Raw genomic sequence first — 16403 nt, forward strand, 5'->3', positions numbered from 1 at the left:
ATTGACATAAAAAAAACTTGATACGACACATCGTGCAAGAGCTGCTTTTTAGTCTATATTGGCCAAAATCAACATATTAAATAATCACTACATTCCATAGTTTTATGATCCTTACCATGTCATAAAAAAAAAACACTTCATGCGTCAATTGATGAGCTAATTATAGATTATCTATATATAATTAGTTACGTTTAGCATTTCGATTCTTGTAATTTCAAAAGTTACATTGAGATCTTTATATTTATTTTCTTGATTTTTAATCATGTAAAATTATCTTTTTAACATTGATCGGCTTCGATATTTCACTTTCATAAATATAAAAATTTTAATATAAATAATAATAATAATAAAAAAAAAATTGTATGAATCAAAATGTTAAAAGTAACTAAACTGATGCACAACAACGCGGTGATACCTCTTCATCTTGATATTAGATAGCCACTAGTGAACTAGCGACAAAGATGACTGTATAGGATCTTAGCTATGATATCTTGATAGTGTGATAGATTTATACGCTTTAAGTCACATGCAACAAGAAACGGTTTGAGAGGGTAAGAAAGAACGACGTAACCGAGTAGATTTACACTAAAACCACATCTTAAACTTACAAGGGCAAGGACATATTTGTCCATTCATGCAAATGAATTAGCGGGGAGGTTTTTAGGTAAATCGGCCTAGTTTATTTATATAAAATTACATTTTTACCAAAAGTTTCACCTCATCTGAAGTCTATTACATCTGACCTACCTTGGTGCATATTATTCTTACAAGTATTGGCTGGTCATTGAACTCTCACTGCTTAATCTATTGCAGTGGTTGGGATTAGCTCGTAAGCTCAAGGAACTAAGTAAACTTGTTGATCGATCATGAGATAAAAAGAACTTGTAACATGTGCCAAATAGAAGTTTCTGATGATTCGGGTTTAGAAAAAGGTTATACACATGAACTGATCGAACTCGATGTTGACGAGAGGAGTAGGATATCGAGCTTTCTACAGCAAGCATGGCACCAATAGAGTGGCGAGTTCAGGCCACAATGCCTGTGGATTAAAGCATTACATCTATGAGCAATCATGCACTCTTAACTGAAATGAACCAGACCAAGAAAATACTCGAAACAATGATCTTTCCAACTTTCAAGTATCATAGTGGCCACAAATCAACCACAGGAATAGTAATGACAACACAACTATGCAACCTTCAACAGAAACGGCATCATCGCTTGCTCATAGATTTAATTTGTTCACTTGGCGATATCTTCTGGGGAAACACATACAAGGACTCGAGGACTGAAAACATCACTCAAGAAGTTCAAAGAAATCAGGAATTTTGTTCCTACAAATGCAAATATTATGTTGCAATTGTAACAGGGAATGGAAGATGCTGAAGAATGTTCACCACCACTTTATATCTCTTCATCTTCCTCAAAAGGATCCCTCTCAGGGTAGTCTCCAACCTGTTCAAGTAAACATTTCATTAGCTGAAGTTCTAGTCTAGAAAATACTTATGCTTCTCGATCAACTTACAAATAAGAGAAAATAGAGGCAGGGTTGTTTACAAAGCGAAAAGAATAAGATATCGGAAAGAGAGATGCAGTTGCATGATTTTATTTGATAGTACAAGATGAATACAACATTACCGCATTATTACCCATTTTCTATAGGACCATCAATCAGTTGATATGTGCTCACAAATTCATATGTTTGCTTCTTTCAACATTTGCCCCATTTGCACAATCGACATTTACAAGATAAGACAGTTCAGGATCTCTGACAACTAAAGTTTGAAGAACAACAGTAGCTGTGTTATTTAAGCTGGGCTGATATTTGGTGTTGGCTGTACAAAATCAGTTAATATTGTTCTGTATTCAAGGCCAAGATAAATGTGATGTCATCAAATGCAACAAAGGCCAACAAAAACTTATTTTGAAACAAACTTTAGAATTTATTAAAATCAACAACAGAACCACATAGGAGATAAAAGCATTATTAGAAGTACGTACACAAAAAAATTGATGAAAGAAACAATAAAAAGAATACACCATAATTGAAGGCAGGAAACTAACTACCACCAAAGGCACATAAGAATAAGTTGCAAAAACAATTGACACAACTGACAAGAACATGAGTTTCAACTTTTGTCATCTCCCAGGTAATTAGGTAGGCATATTAATCATGACTCCAAGCCCATCCCCATCTTGACATATGGAGATCCATTGGAAAGGTCCCTATCAACACACCTTTAGACTTGCCTGATCAACTATTCCATTCACATTATACCCTATGTGCAAAGCACCTGAGACTGTATGTAAGAAGGGCATCAATTTTTTAAGAATTGCATATCATATAATTTAGTCAAAGCCTTGCAGGTTAACTAATTCTTTGGGCTGGATAATTGGAAGATAATGCCAACACTAAAGTGTCCATTGATCGTAACAGTAACTGCTCTGATTCAGAGGCTTGTATATTTCTGTTGGCAAACAACTGTAGCCCTGCTTGATAACAAAAAGGGCCACTGGGTGAATGGGGCTTCTGTCAAAATGAGGTCAGGGAGGGTCAGCATATGCAGTCTTACCCTTGCAAGTAGAGAGAGCTTTCATAACCCAAACCTAATTATTCAGGTTGCAAAGAAACAACCTGCTTGGTAACAAAAAGAAACCCTCCCCAGTCAAAAAAGTTGCATATTGTCAACATCCTCTCAGGAATGTAAAAAACTTATAAGCCTCTTTGGCAAGAAGGAAAGGGGGAAGAAAGATCTCCATTTAGCAATCAAGACCCATTGACTGTGACTATGCAGAACTTCTTCATTCAGGGACATGAAATTACAGGGTATAACATTCCAAATAAACCTGGACTTAATTCGTAATTCATATATAGGTCATACATTCATGTTGTCTTTAACTAGTAATTCATATATAGGTCATACATTCATGATTTTCTTTTAGTAATATCACAGGTTACCTTGACTTTGTCTGGCCTAAGCATAACACCATGTTGTGGAGGGCAGTCAAAATAGCGTTTACCTTTCACCCTGAAGAATCCAAAAGAAGGTCAAACAACCAACATCAGATGATAAAAAATAATCTAATCATGAACCCCAACACATTTCTTAAAATAAGATGTATGATACTTGCAGTTCAATTTTAAAAAGCTGCTTGAAAATATTACAACATAATCAGAATGCTAGTTTGGTGTCCACAACAACACAACATTGTCCTATCAATATCAGGCACAAAGCTGCATGAGGTAATTAAAAGGGCTGCACAAAGCCCAGTTAGATTTGATCTGTTTTCCATGGGCTCTTTTTGTCTGACCTTAAGTTTAGTCTGCTGATTTCATGACTGGCAAGTATTCCCTCGTTATACCTCTTTGCATGGAGATTATAAAACAGGTGTTAACAGGGCACCGCCCTTGGAATGTATATGTGTTTAACACTTTTAAACACCAGTAATCTACAAAATGTGAATTTCTCATTTTTCAATCATGTAATGTCCAAGCGATCTTATGACTTATGAGAGAACCACTTCCTTTGACTCGTAACTTCATTGTTTTTGTTATAATATAAACAGTTGCTATTTCATAGTATTTCAAGGTTGTAAAAAAAAATACAACACAGCAACAGTGTTCCAGTTATTCTTACAAAGATTCTTCAATATGTCTCCATGAGAAAGTTCCTGGTTCAGCCTCTTTATTGAAATCAAAAGGTAATTAAGATAGCAAAGACTGAATTTGTAAATTAAGAAATCACTTTTCAATTGTCTTAACAATTATATCAGAATAAGAATGAAGTCAGATTTTTGAAAGAAAAAAAGGATGAAGTCAGATTTTTGAAAGAAAAAAAGGATGAAGTCAGATTCAAAACTTTGGATGGTGAACAATGCTGATTATCTATTAACAAATAACTTGCAATAAAATGAGATAGTGGTGATTATTTGGAATAAGAATTACCACAATAATTTCAAGTCAACCAATTCAGATGTGCAGACATTTCTTGGATTTTTTTCTGTGGGACACCTACATCTAACTTAAGCCTGCCTAAAAATAAAACCCACGCATACCTAGCAAGTTCTGGTCCATTACAAAAGCAAGTTGTTGAATTAGATAAGTTATATCATACAGTTTCTAAACTAAGTCAACTTCGGTATAGAAAGCCAACATAGAAAAAATGGAAAGAGATATAAACCTAAGTGATTTATAATGTTACATCTATCTCATTTAGAAATCTTTTATCAAACATGATATCAACCTCTTAATAAACTGGTGTATGCAATCATAGCTCTTTTTTGTGCAATTAACAGAAAGGATCAACCAGATCATTACTCACACATCTTAAATAGCATGCACATTATTCAAAAAACACAGAAGCTGTCAGCCTCTTTGAACCACCATGTGAGCCATGTGAGATGTTCACGGTCACATATCAGGACCACTCCTCTTGCAATATACATTCATTGCAACTTCCAAGGAAGGAAAATGACTCATGTGTTTACTGACTTATGTTTTCTTAGAGTTCCAATAAGATTTATGATAATGATGAGAGAAATGCTGATCTAATGAAAAATGAAAACAAATTAAGAAATATAAGCCATTTAAAGTAGAATTCCCAGAATCCCCCCAAATATTGGTTGCCAAAAATTCAAACATTTCACCACGAACTTCATAAGGCTACTCTATCTCTATAATCAGCCACTCTAGTCTTCCATTGCTGAATTGCAATTTTGGAAAGTTTATTCAAGATGGAATTCCATTCAGCCAGGTATTGATAATTAGAAAGAGAATAGCACATAATATACATAATGGGATCTAATTGTATGCATCTCAATGGCTGACAAATGAGTTACAAATAAAATTTAAGCTTCACAAAATCAATTTGGTCAAGCCTATATTAACAATCAAACAAAATATAAGCAGCAGAAAATAACATATGATTAAAATTAAAAAGTCACGTACGTGCCATCATGTTTCCCTAGAGGTTCATCATATTGGATTCCAACCCAAAAACCTGGCCCTAAAGCTTCGGCTCTACCAACAAACTTGACAATTCCCCTCTTCTCCCCAGGTTCAACTTCACATCTATCCCCTACCTGCACAGAAAACAATGAACTTAACCAACGTAATAATTAAACTCAAACTAGCAGACAGGTTTGACAATGCATTTTTTTTTTTTAATGAGGATTTTGATGAAGAATACCACCATGCTAGAGAATCTCTTGTTATGTACAGCTTCATAATAATGTCAGAGGATACAGAGAGAAAATGTAGATTTGCATCAACATATCTTGAAGTGGTTTATTTATGTGGTGCATCTCCAGTAATTTGTCCTAACTTTGCTACTACTGCAATATTTTCTATTTACATGATGCACCTGTTGTGGTTGCAATCTTTTGGATATTTGAATCTATGGTACTTGGATAATGGTTCATGATAGTACACACTGGGAGTACAGGTACATGGCACATTGCTTGATACACAGTCTGAGGGTTAACCTTCTTCATATCGTGGTTCAGTTGGATACTTGGTGCGTGTATATATTATATATGTAGATGTTTGTGGTTTTGCCAATAATTTTTTCAACTAGTAGTATTTAAATTCAATTATTTCCATCTACTAATATAATGGTCCCATTTGTTCCAGCTCAATAAAGGCAACAAAGGATCCTCTTGCTAGTCCACCCTTTTCCAGATTCTCTAAGCAGGTGAGGCAGTTAAGGATAGAGTAGGAATAGTTGGCCCAACTCAAGACTCAATGGTGGTTGCAGGCACTCAGGTTTCCGGGAAACGCTCTCTTATGATGACTCTGGCTTTCTTTTAATGTCTCAAATGACAGAATGGCGTTAGCAATGATATTGAATCAGTGAAAAAACAACCACAGTGGTGGAACAGCAACAGAGATACAACCTCCTCTTCTTCCTTCTCTTATCCTCTCATCCACTTATTTCTCCTCCTGTGGCACTGCCATTCATTTCCTTCTTCCGCTGTAATGTCCATGGGATAACCAACTTATGACCTAGATCATGACCTTTCATCAATTTGGATTGCATACATTCAATGTCCAGGAACATGAAATCTCAATCCAAATTTGTAGAGAGGTGGGCAACTGTAGTAACTTGGACTTTAACGAGGCAATCACATATACTCCCTAATAAGCAGGTGAGGCTGTTAAGGATAGAGTAGGAATAGTTGCCCCAACTCGAGATTCAAAAGTGGTCACAAGGACTCAGGTTTCCAGAAAACCCTCTCTTATGCTGTCTCTGGTTTTCTCTTCATATCTCATGTGGCAGAATGGTGTTAGAAATGGTATTGCATCAGTAGGAAAAAGCGACAGTGGCGGAATGACAACAGAGATACAACCTCCTCTTCTTCATCCTCTTTTCCTCTCATCCACTTACCCTCTCCTCCTATGGCACTGTTGTTCCTTACCTTCTTCGGCTGTGACATCCATGGGATCACCAACCTTCATGGTCCAGATTATGATTTCATCAATTTGGATTGCATTCACACAAATATCCAGAAACATGAGATCTCGACACATTTGGAGAGGGGGTGAGCAACTGTAGTAACTTGGATTTTAACTAGGCATAAAAAAATATGCTTCCCACTCACAGTTTTCTGCAACTTTTCATGATTAATGTAAAGACAGACATAAGGTACTGGTATCTAATCAACTAAAGCATCATTATGACAGCTAGATTGCAATGATGACAAAGTAGACAACCCAATTTCTTAGTTAACTTTGATTATCTCGACACATTTGGAGAGGGGGTGAGCATTGAGTCTGATTATCTCTCCCTTGTTAAATTTTTAAACAAGGGGGGATCACCTTCTTTGTGCATAAGGAACTGAATTAGCAATATCATCCAAGTTTGCATTATGACGCATACCACCTGGTATGGGCGGTATGTACGAGTCTGAGAGGATAACAATACGTGGACCACCCTCTTAGGGACGGTACCGGTGTCTCGACCCAGTATCGGGCGATACGGGATTTGTACCGGTTGGTAATGATCGGATTTCAACTGTTACCGATCAAGGGCTGAGATTGCCCTATTTCAAATGATCAATTTGACCGTTTAAGGCTTAGAAAATGATTTTAAAACCCTTTCCTCTGCTCTCTTTCAACTCATTTCATTTTCTTAATCTCTTAAACTCTCTCAAACTCTTTTTCACTCTCTTAGAAAATGAATTTCAACTCTTTTTCCTAAACTCAACAAAGTTACGATTTATGGATTGGATCAAACTTAGGAGGTTAATTTGGGAGGATTAAAAGGAAAAACACTCTAATCAAGATGTATGTTTTTTTTTTATATATTTTTATTTATTTATGAAATGATTAAGCCTATTTTATGTGGTGTATGATTTAATGTCTAATATGTTGTTGGATATATTTTTGATGGTAGAATAGTGTTAATTAAGGAGTAATTAAGGTCTTTAATATTGTGATCAATATGTTTAATATTGATTTTTTTGAAATTAGACACTTAATAAGTCAAATCTTTATATTTTATGCATATTAAGTATTGGATCATATATTTGTGATGGTATAATAGGTTTAATTAGGTTTTAATTAAGGTTTTTAATGCTGCTATTAGTGATTTAATAATGATTTAATCAAAATTTTCTCAATATTGGATCAATTCAATATCTTTAATACCTATTAGAGTGTTTGACATATTTATAGCGGTGAAAGATGATTAATTAAGGCTTAATTAACTATGTTAGTACTGTGATTAGTGGTTTTAATGATGATTTAATGATATTAAATCAATTCTATGTATTTAATGCATCTTGTTAGGTTCATTATGATATTACGTATAATCGCACATTGTTATTTTAAATTAGGGGTAATCACAACTTGTTTATTTGATTTAAATTTAGTATGAACATGACACCAAAGGAACAGACACATAATAAAGTTTAGGATCATGCCCGAAAGATGGACAGGAATCATCGTTATTGACAATGCATTTATTGTGATTACATCGGCAAGGGTGGAGGAATCACTTGGGAGAAGATGCATTTGGCCGGTGGGTATCCCAATATTACAAAATGCAAGAAGGTTTTGATGGAGGTCCGTAAATAATTTCAAAACAAGTTACAACAGGAAAAGGAAGATACAATAAAAAAAAGACAAGAGTTGAGGAAAAATACTGTAGGACTACGCAAGAACCAATTTATGACGCCTATGAAGGTCGTGGCGATGAAATAGACCCAGATCTCAGAGCTGGTATTCGTGCATCACTGGAGCATCAATATATTTATAAGGAAGCAATGAGGCATCAATGACCTAACTCACAATGGGAGCATGGCGGCGGCAGTGGATCTGTGCCATAAGGAATCCACAGGTCGGCCAGCATAAGACAGCCAATTGCCCCTTCTTAGTTAAGCCGAACTAGTAGCATGAGTCAGGATGGAATTCGTAGTTTTATGAGAGCACTTGGCACGAAGTTTGCACTAGGCATACCGTCAATACACCTCAGTACATACCGTACCGAGTAGGGCTCGATACACCGGTACGGATCGAAATTTTAAACCTTGATATTATCTTGTTTTTTGGATGTACAGATTTCCCATGCGTATAGAGAGCGAAATATGAGTGCTCATCACCTGACTGTACATGTTAAAAATTTTGGGGTGGATCAGGTTTGGAGGACCAACTCGCCTCCTTTTTTATGTCTATTTTGTCCTCTAAGGTGCATTGATTTGTAAAACACTTTTAAATTAATAGTGTCTTTTCTTTCTTGGAAACAAAAAGTGGACCATAATAACACTTACGAAAATTTTGAAGCTGCACAATTTTGATCACACTATAGTTACATCAAAAAGAAATTATAATCAGGAAGCACAAGGATCAACTTATGTGACATCTAACAATGAGATACAAGGCGACTATGGTTTTCTTGCATTCACTTCATAAGACTTGCAACAATCCATTGGCAGCAATCGTAATGTATGCACTTATATGTTATACAGTTCCTGAAGAAACGTAATATCTACTGACCTTGATATTCGCACAAAGATCTTCCATGTAATTCTCCGATAGCTGAGACAAAAACAAACTGCAGGTTAACAGAAGGCATATGTTGCACATAAACAAAATATATATTCAAGCCAAGCTAACAAAAAAATAAGAGACTACAAAACAACATTTTTATGTTTGTAAAGCACAACATGATTAAACAAAAACATAAAATATAGAGAGAAATACAAAATATGATGAGTGGTGATGTATATGATTTTTAAGTTCAAATAGTTGAATATGAAGCTTTTAGGTTAAACAAATATCCACTCAAGACAAGACAATAAACAATGAGGCACAAAACAATAAGACTTTTATGCATGTAAGGCTGCAGAAGATCAAACAAGAACATAAAGTATAGAAAGGGAAAAAATATGATGACTGGGTGATATTTGAATGTGTAGCCTTTCAGGTTAGACTAAAGAGCAACATGAGTTAAGAAACTCTTAACAGAATAATCAGGTACCAAAGGAAATAAAGAAAGCCCACAAAATTCACCTTATTTTCTTTTGCCATCGGATTTTGAGATACCATCTTTTCTTTAAACTTCCTGAAATTGTCTTAAATAGACAAAGAAATAATATACAAAGGTTATGATGGCAATGACATTGCTGAGTAATTATAAGTTAAAATATCAACGTACAATTTTCAAGAAGCAATAGATGGCATAAGCATTTACTAAAACATTAAAGACTCCAGAAAGGCAGAAACTGGCTGATACAATGTAAATCCATCAGATTCATGCCAGACAGTACCAATATAGGAACAACACAAGCATGAGAAACAGCATATACAGGTTAAAGAGCTATGAGCAGTCTTCCAATATGAAAACTAATTTGTCAAGGAACTTACTATCAAGTTTATTATATGCGTCTTCAGATATTGTATATTTCTCGACCAACGAAGTGTCTTCCAACCAGCCACCAGAAGTTACTGAAGACGGATCAAGATCAATAATGTGCAAGCGGTACCTTAAAATTATCAAGTATAATCCAGTTAAGCAATAGTTGTAGGACAAGTAGATTCTTCCATTAAAAAAGATCTACAACTGCTAGATAAAATGAAAATGAACGAATAATTGGTTATCTCAGATATCACCAATTCTTTAATAAACAAGCCTGTCAAAAGTCAATTAGCAGGCAAGATGCTTCAGTAGAAGAAAGGAATGGACAAAACTACGAAGCACTACATAACAATACCAGATTATAACATAAAAATATCAAAACACGAAGTAGTGGTAACCCATACTTTAAAGAATGACGTTTCAAAATCTTCTCTACTGAACTCTTTCAGTGGTTCACATCTTTTCAGGTAACCAATAATCACTAATATTGGCAAACACCTAAAGCTTCTTCTAGTCAGCTACACATATTAGGCAATTGGTTATCATGAACGAAAACATTGGAGAAATGTTAACTTTTGTCCTCCAATTCATTGAATCATCATATTTCAAGAAGACAATCAGAATGCTGAAAGTGTTGCATCACACAAACAACCATCAAGTCATTTTCTCCATAGGCCCATCTGACAATCTTCCTGCACGATCTACACAGGGGATTAACGAGCACAAGAAATATCATTAGGACAAAGCTCAATCATGCATGCAACTCTGTCTTAGCACTTCCCATGATGAAGTTTAAAGCATAATTCAGACTGTATATGTTTAGTAATGAGTTGCTTAAAAAATCGATTGTAGTGGTCAGGGTGGATCTTCATGGCGATTGACCTGTGTATGAAAAATGCTATAGTAACCTAGCCAAGTTTTGTAAGTCAACTAAAATTTTCAAATTGTCATAATGCTCGAAAGGTAAAATGTATATAAAGAATAAAAATCTCATTTGAAATTTTGGTTTTTCCTTTTGTATTAATTTCCCGATTATTTTTTAAGCTCACTTCATAGAACTTATGATACTCATATTCTTAAGTTAAAAGTAATAGCAACTAGAAAAGTTTTACCTACCATATTCTGTCTTTCTAGATTGAAGTCTTTTTTTTTGTGTTCTACTAGAATGACACGAACCATTGTTGTCGACTTGAATAAAGTGGCAAAAAGATTATTGAAATTACTTCTTTTCCATAGTCAAATTTATGTTTTTGAAATTACTTATATAAAACCCTAAGCAGATCACATTAAGGCACTTGATAGTAGTTTTACAATTTGGAGTTTTATCCTGTTTATTTGTGGATAGATAAACAGATATGTAAATTCCTCATGTTATGTATCCACAGGAACAATACTGAGAGAAAAATGCACATATATCAATATTGTAATGGTTTTTTGTTTGGCCCTTGCAAAGATGTATTGCAAGTTCTGCCATTGCATACTAGTAGACTGACTAACCTACCATTTGCAGGGAAATGCCAAATCATTTCATCTCATAGATCATTTTAGTATGTGGATCAAGAAGGAAAGCAGCCCAAATAGATGTGACGTACGAACAATATTTTCAACCACTTATTATAAAAAAGTCAAAACCCAGTGGGTGTTTGAACAACATTCTATTTTCAGCTCTTCCCCTCAACCTGTCCTTTCTGCTTTTGTTAACAAGAGATTTTTCATTTGTTTCTAGTCATCATTTCTACATTCTTCAATGCAGTTCCATCTAATCACTGTCTGCCTACTCCCTCCATTTAACTGGAATGGTATTTGGAAAAGAAACATGTCTTAATAACTGCGAATTAACTGCCCTGCAGTTCCATTCAATCGATGTGCTCGTCCGTTCCATCGAACTTGAAGAGTAGTTGGAAACATGATATCAACAAGTACGGGAAGGAACTAATCAGCATGCGGATCCATTCCATCTTCCTAGGCCTGATTCATCCAATGAAATAACAGTAGCCGAGAACATGCAACAAATTAGCAATCAGATCCAAAGCATCCCAATGTGGTGAAGCGAAACCAAAAGACAACCTGAGACGACGAACAAAAAAAGGACCAGGGAAGAACATGAATCCGGAGCAAAATAGAACGAAAGTAAACCGGCTGACCCGTCCTGGGGAGAGTAGAAGCCGAACGGCCTTGTCGCGTCGCTGAGGTCGCAGACCTTGGATCCGGCATCGTCGTAGAGCCCGAGGACCATCGAGTCGACGGCGGTGCCGCACTTCTTCCACAGCTTCTCCTTTACGGATTCCACGGTCATCTAAGAAGGTCGAGAGCGAGGGAGAGCAATCAGGCGTAGGGGAGATCCGAGAAGAAAGGTGGGACGGGAGAACGGGGCCGCTACCTCGAGGGAGAAGCGGACGTCTGCGGAGAAGCTCTTGACGTTGGCATGGGTGACGCGGAGGACCACCGAGTCGTCGTCCGGCAGCTGCAGCCGAGAAGCCATCGTGGCCGACCCAGGGATTTCCTCCCCCCTTTCCCCTTCCTCTCCTTCCTTGTTGTTGTTGGGCCGCCTTTTCCGAACAATGATGAAATAATGGCCCATTCAAGGCCCATTTGGGCCTCTTCTTAATGTTAGCCCTCGACAGCACTGAGGGAGGAGCGGGTCCCGCCGAACACTGTCCCCAAAAAAATATATCAGAGATTCTGAAAAATCAATCAGATTCGTATTTCTAGAGGAATAAATCCGATTGGTTTATGTTAAGACCGACTTGTTAATATGATGAGTATAGATCACCAGTCGGATCTTTTTAGGAGATCCCATGAATCCGTATGTCGTCAGAAATCAATCAGGTTCTATTACTAACGTAATTATTTCTATTATTCAATAGTATAAATTGTTCGTTAACGTAAGAAATCTAAATCACTAATCAATACTACTTAAGTTTAAATTAATAACAGATGAAAGAGCTAAAGGAATTTTTTATGTCAATATCGCTTTATCATAGGGTCATTAAGAGTTGTGAGATAATTATGTATTTTTACATTTAAAAAATTCTAAGAAATCTTTGTCAAACCCATTATATATATATATATATATATATATATATATATATATATATATATATAACGACGATGATAATGAACCCTAATCGTCACGGTTATCCGTTCGATCGTGATTTAAAAATTGAGATTTCATTGGGCATAGATATGTATGAACGGTCCACGAAAGAAACGGATTCCGATTAGAGCACGATATGTATGACGTTTTTACTATGCTTTTTTTCTTATTAGAATATATGGATTAGATTCAAATGACGATGTAATGTTAGAATGGGTAAGTTTTAGGTTTATCTTATAATTCTGACCTCTTCTTAAGAATCCGTGAATTATGTTTCTTTTTTTTTGTTTTTCCTTCTCATTTCTTATTCAATATTATTAGAGTTGATAATTCTATAAATCTCTTTAAATTTTCTTGGTTGCTTAATAAAACAAGATGAACAAATGGAATAAGAACGTTATTAATGGGGTGGAAGCCCTTATGCCATTTATTTATTTATTTTGTTTTTGAAAGGGAGTTTATTCTTATGATTGTTATAATATGATTGCTATAATTATAAGGGGCCATTTTGTGGCCTTACGTTGATGAAACGGAGAGCTTTATTTTGGATTTACAAGGAAAAAAAAAATCACTTTTTCTTGGAGGGATATATATGTAATTTTGTCATTATTATGGTATAAAGCTGTGCGTTCTCGCGATGATAACATCCTCTTCCAAAAACAGACAGACATCTTCCGTCGCTCGCGGCCATCGATTCGGGAAGGACGAGCGAGGAGGAGGAGGATGAGCTACAACAACCATCAGACGCCGGTCGGAGTTCCTCCCTCTCAAGGTACCGTCTCCAATCTGATGCAATAGATTGATGTCTTTGTTGCATTGTTTCTCATACTGATGATGGTGGTTGTGTTTCTTCCGACTCGATCGGTGATGACGATTAGGTTATCCTCCAGAGGACCACGCCAAGGACGCCCACCCGCCGCCGGGGTACGCTCCCCAGGGATATGCGCCGCAGGGATACCCACCGCCGGGCGGATACCCACCGCCTGGCGGATACCCGCCGGCGGGCTATCCGCCTCCCGGATACCCGCCGCCGGCTTACCCGCCTCATGGATACCCGCCTCCGGGCTACGGTTATCCGCCGCAGGGCTACCCTCCAGCCTACCCTCAGCCGCCCCCCCAGCAGCAGAGTAACAGCTCTTCCTTCATGGATGGATGGTAATGGGATCATTCTCCTATTTCTCTCTCAACCTGGCCGGTTTCGGTTAGCGATGCCCACCTGGGGGCGTCGAGATCCCGATTGACGGCGTGCGGTGGCGGATCCGCCTCACGCCACCGTTGGTGCACGTTAGCGGATCCCACTTATCGTGCACCGCCAATTTAGCTTTTCTTTCTTTTCTAAAAATTATTTTCGTGGTTTTTTTAATTTTTTGGTTTACATAAATTTATTTGTTTAGTTTTCTGGGGGCGCGTATTATTTTCCTCAGCCAAATTGCCATCTCATGTGGTGATTTAAATATTTAGGAGATTAATTAAATAAATAATTATCAGAAAATTTTGGAAGGAGGCCATGTGGTATCGACAACAAGAATAAGAGTAAAGAAATAATGAGAAGGAAACATAAAAAATCGTTACGGCTGCATTTCTTCATGTTTACGGTAACCGCATGCTAATATTACTCAATGTTTCAGTTTTACGTTAACAACATTGACTAATCTATATTTTCTTAAAATTTTAGGAACAATTCTTCAATCTTTTTAGGTTTTTATTAGAATCTTAGATATATTTCCTAAATTTCTAGACCTTTTTTAGTAGCTTAGTTACTGTACGCAAAGATATCTTTGGCCTCTGGTTTGCCAAATAAATTCTCATGGAAATATAATTTCTTTCAAATAGTTTTTGAGGAATAGATCATTTACTTGCTAGATAGATGTTATCTGTTATATGCTGCTTTATGCAACAAATGAAAAAAAAGATTATTTGGTTGTTCATCAGTTTTCCTCCCTGTTTTTGCAGCTTGGCCGCACTTTGTTGTTGCTGCCTTCTGGAGGCTTGCTTCTGAGATGGGATCAAAAAAGATCGATAGGGCGTGATTCAATGGCCACAATGGTGAATCCCTTAACTGGATTCCTCCTGGGAAAAAACTGTTAAATTTGACATACTGTTTTTCACTTATTTATGCCTCTCATCTTTGTTGTAAAAACACTTGGAATTAAGTGTTCTTTGTGCTTTTGCTGATTTCATGTAGAAATTAAATGATCATCCCTTCTCCAATAGAAACAGGAATCCTTTTGGTGTTTTGTCTATTGTTACCTCTAGATTTAGTAACCTATATGGATATGTTTTGAACTCTTCATATTAGAAAACTTTAATACATATTGCTGCTTGCATGTGAGATAGACTAGTGATGACTAACTTCTTTTATGTGTGAGGTGGAAAGGAAAATTTGAATTAAGCTTGGAGGGAACAAAAAGTGAAAGTTGTTGGTAACTTTTCATTGTTTAATCTTCTTGACGGGCCTCAATCCTTTTTTGCTATCAGTTTGTTGTTAAAACATAGTTACTTGAGTTACTTGTGTAAGAAGTTTGTTGTTAAAACATAGTCACTTGAGTTACTTGTGTAAGAAGTGTAGACGTAGGAGACATGCAAGGGCATTCATGGTATGCCAACTTGAATTATGTGATTATAGTGTCGAGCGCACGAGATATGTTGACTTGAATTGTCCATGTATGGTGTCTTGGATGTAAGAGACCCATGAGGATATCAAAAGGTGCTGACTTTAAATACTTGTATATGGAGCGTTAGATGTCAAAAATGTACGAGGGTATCGAGATGATCAAACTCGAACACAAAAGATGCATAAGGGTATCAATGCATATTAACTTTAAATACTCATTAAGGAGTGTTGAATGTAAGAAATGTACAAGAACATCAAGGTATTGCAACTGGAACTAGTTACATAAGAAATGTCAAACGTAAGAGATGCACGAGGATATCAAGGCATGCTGACTTTAATTTTTAATATAGGAAGTATCAAGGCAAGTCGACGTGAGTTGCCTACTGTGTACAGAGTATCAAATGTTGTAGATATATTAGAGCGTCGTTAAGTATTTCAACTTGAACTACCTAGATAAAAAATATTGAACACACAAAATATAAGAGGGGCATCGAGGTGTGTCAATGAGAACTACCCATGTAGGGAGCTTGAAATGTAAAAGTTGTGTAAAGACGACATGTAAGCGACTACTTGTATAGAGAGTGTCAAATGCTAAAGATGCATGAGAGTGTCATGATTTGTTAATTTGGATTGCCCCCACATCATACATATCGACTTGAACTACTTGTGTAAAAAATGTTAACTACGTTATAGCATCAAAGCATGTCGATACCAATTGCCCATTTAAGGAGAATATCAAATATATAAGACAGAGCAAGATAATCATCGTATGTTGAATTAAATCCTCCGTACGAGTATTAAACACATGGGACATAGAGTGTGTGTCTCGAGGCAT

The 16403-nt window shown here is 36.4% G+C and overlaps 2 protein-coding genes across 2 annotated transcripts; one reads left to right on the top strand and one right to left on the bottom strand.

Moving 5' to 3' along the window:
- Positions 1-1108: 1108 nt before the first annotated feature.
- LOC135620344 (tubulin-folding cofactor B-like) lies at positions 1109-12398 on the bottom strand. The gene is made up of 8 exons (XM_065123251.1): positions 12238-12398; positions 12002-12153; positions 9866-9984; positions 9512-9573; positions 8996-9037; positions 4949-5082; positions 2960-3029; positions 1109-1455 (listed from the first exon to the last, which is right to left on the bottom strand). Exons 1-8 carry the CDS (start codon positions 12337-12339, stop codon positions 1405-1407), a joined length of 732 nt encoding a protein of 243 aa, XP_064979323.1. The 5' UTR covers positions 12340-12398; the 3' UTR covers positions 1109-1404.
- A 1210-nt stretch (positions 12399-13608) lies between these two features.
- On the top strand, positions 13609-15247 carry LOC135618393 (cysteine-rich and transmembrane domain-containing protein WIH2-like). Its single transcript, XM_065119279.1, has 3 exons — positions 13609-13726; positions 13833-14109; positions 14908-15247. The coding sequence occupies exons 1-3, from the start codon at positions 13678-13680 to the stop codon at positions 14951-14953; spliced, it is 372 nt and encodes a 123-aa protein (XP_064975351.1). The 5' UTR covers positions 13609-13677; the 3' UTR covers positions 14954-15247.
- The last annotated feature ends 1156 nt before the right edge of the window (positions 15248-16403 follow it).

Source organism: Musa acuminata, chromosome BXJ2-8 (assembly GCF_036884655.1).
Source record: "Musa acuminata AAA Group cultivar baxijiao chromosome BXJ2-8, Cavendish_Baxijiao_AAA, whole genome shotgun sequence".
Taxonomy (NCBI): domain Eukaryota; kingdom Viridiplantae; phylum Streptophyta; class Magnoliopsida; order Zingiberales; family Musaceae; genus Musa; species Musa acuminata.

Excerpts from the sequence above, each read along its gene's own strand:
- LOC135620344 (XM_065123251.1), bottom strand. The coding sequence starts at position 12,339 with ATGGCTTCTCGGCTGCAGCTGCCGGACGACGACTCGGTGGTCCTCCGC. Across the intron at positions 12,154-12,237 it reads ACGTCCGCTTCTCCCTCGAG|ATGACCGTGGAATCCGTAAA; the intron begins GTAGCGGCCCCG and ends CGACCTTCTTAG. Across the intron at positions 1,456-2,959 it reads TTAGGCCAGACAAAGTCAAG|GTTGGAGACTACCCTGAGAG; the intron begins GTAACCTGTGAT and ends TTACTTGAACAG.
- LOC135618393 (XM_065119279.1), top strand. The coding sequence starts at position 13,678 with ATGAGCTACAACAACCATCAGACGCCGGTCGGAGTTCCTCCCTCTCAA. Across the intron at positions 13,727-13,832 it reads CGGAGTTCCTCCCTCTCAAG|GTTATCCTCCAGAGGACCAC; the intron begins GTACCGTCTCCA and ends GATGACGATTAG. Across the intron at positions 14,110-14,907 it reads TCTTCCTTCATGGATGGATG|CTTGGCCGCACTTTGTTGTT; the intron begins GTAATGGGATCA and ends CTGTTTTTGCAG.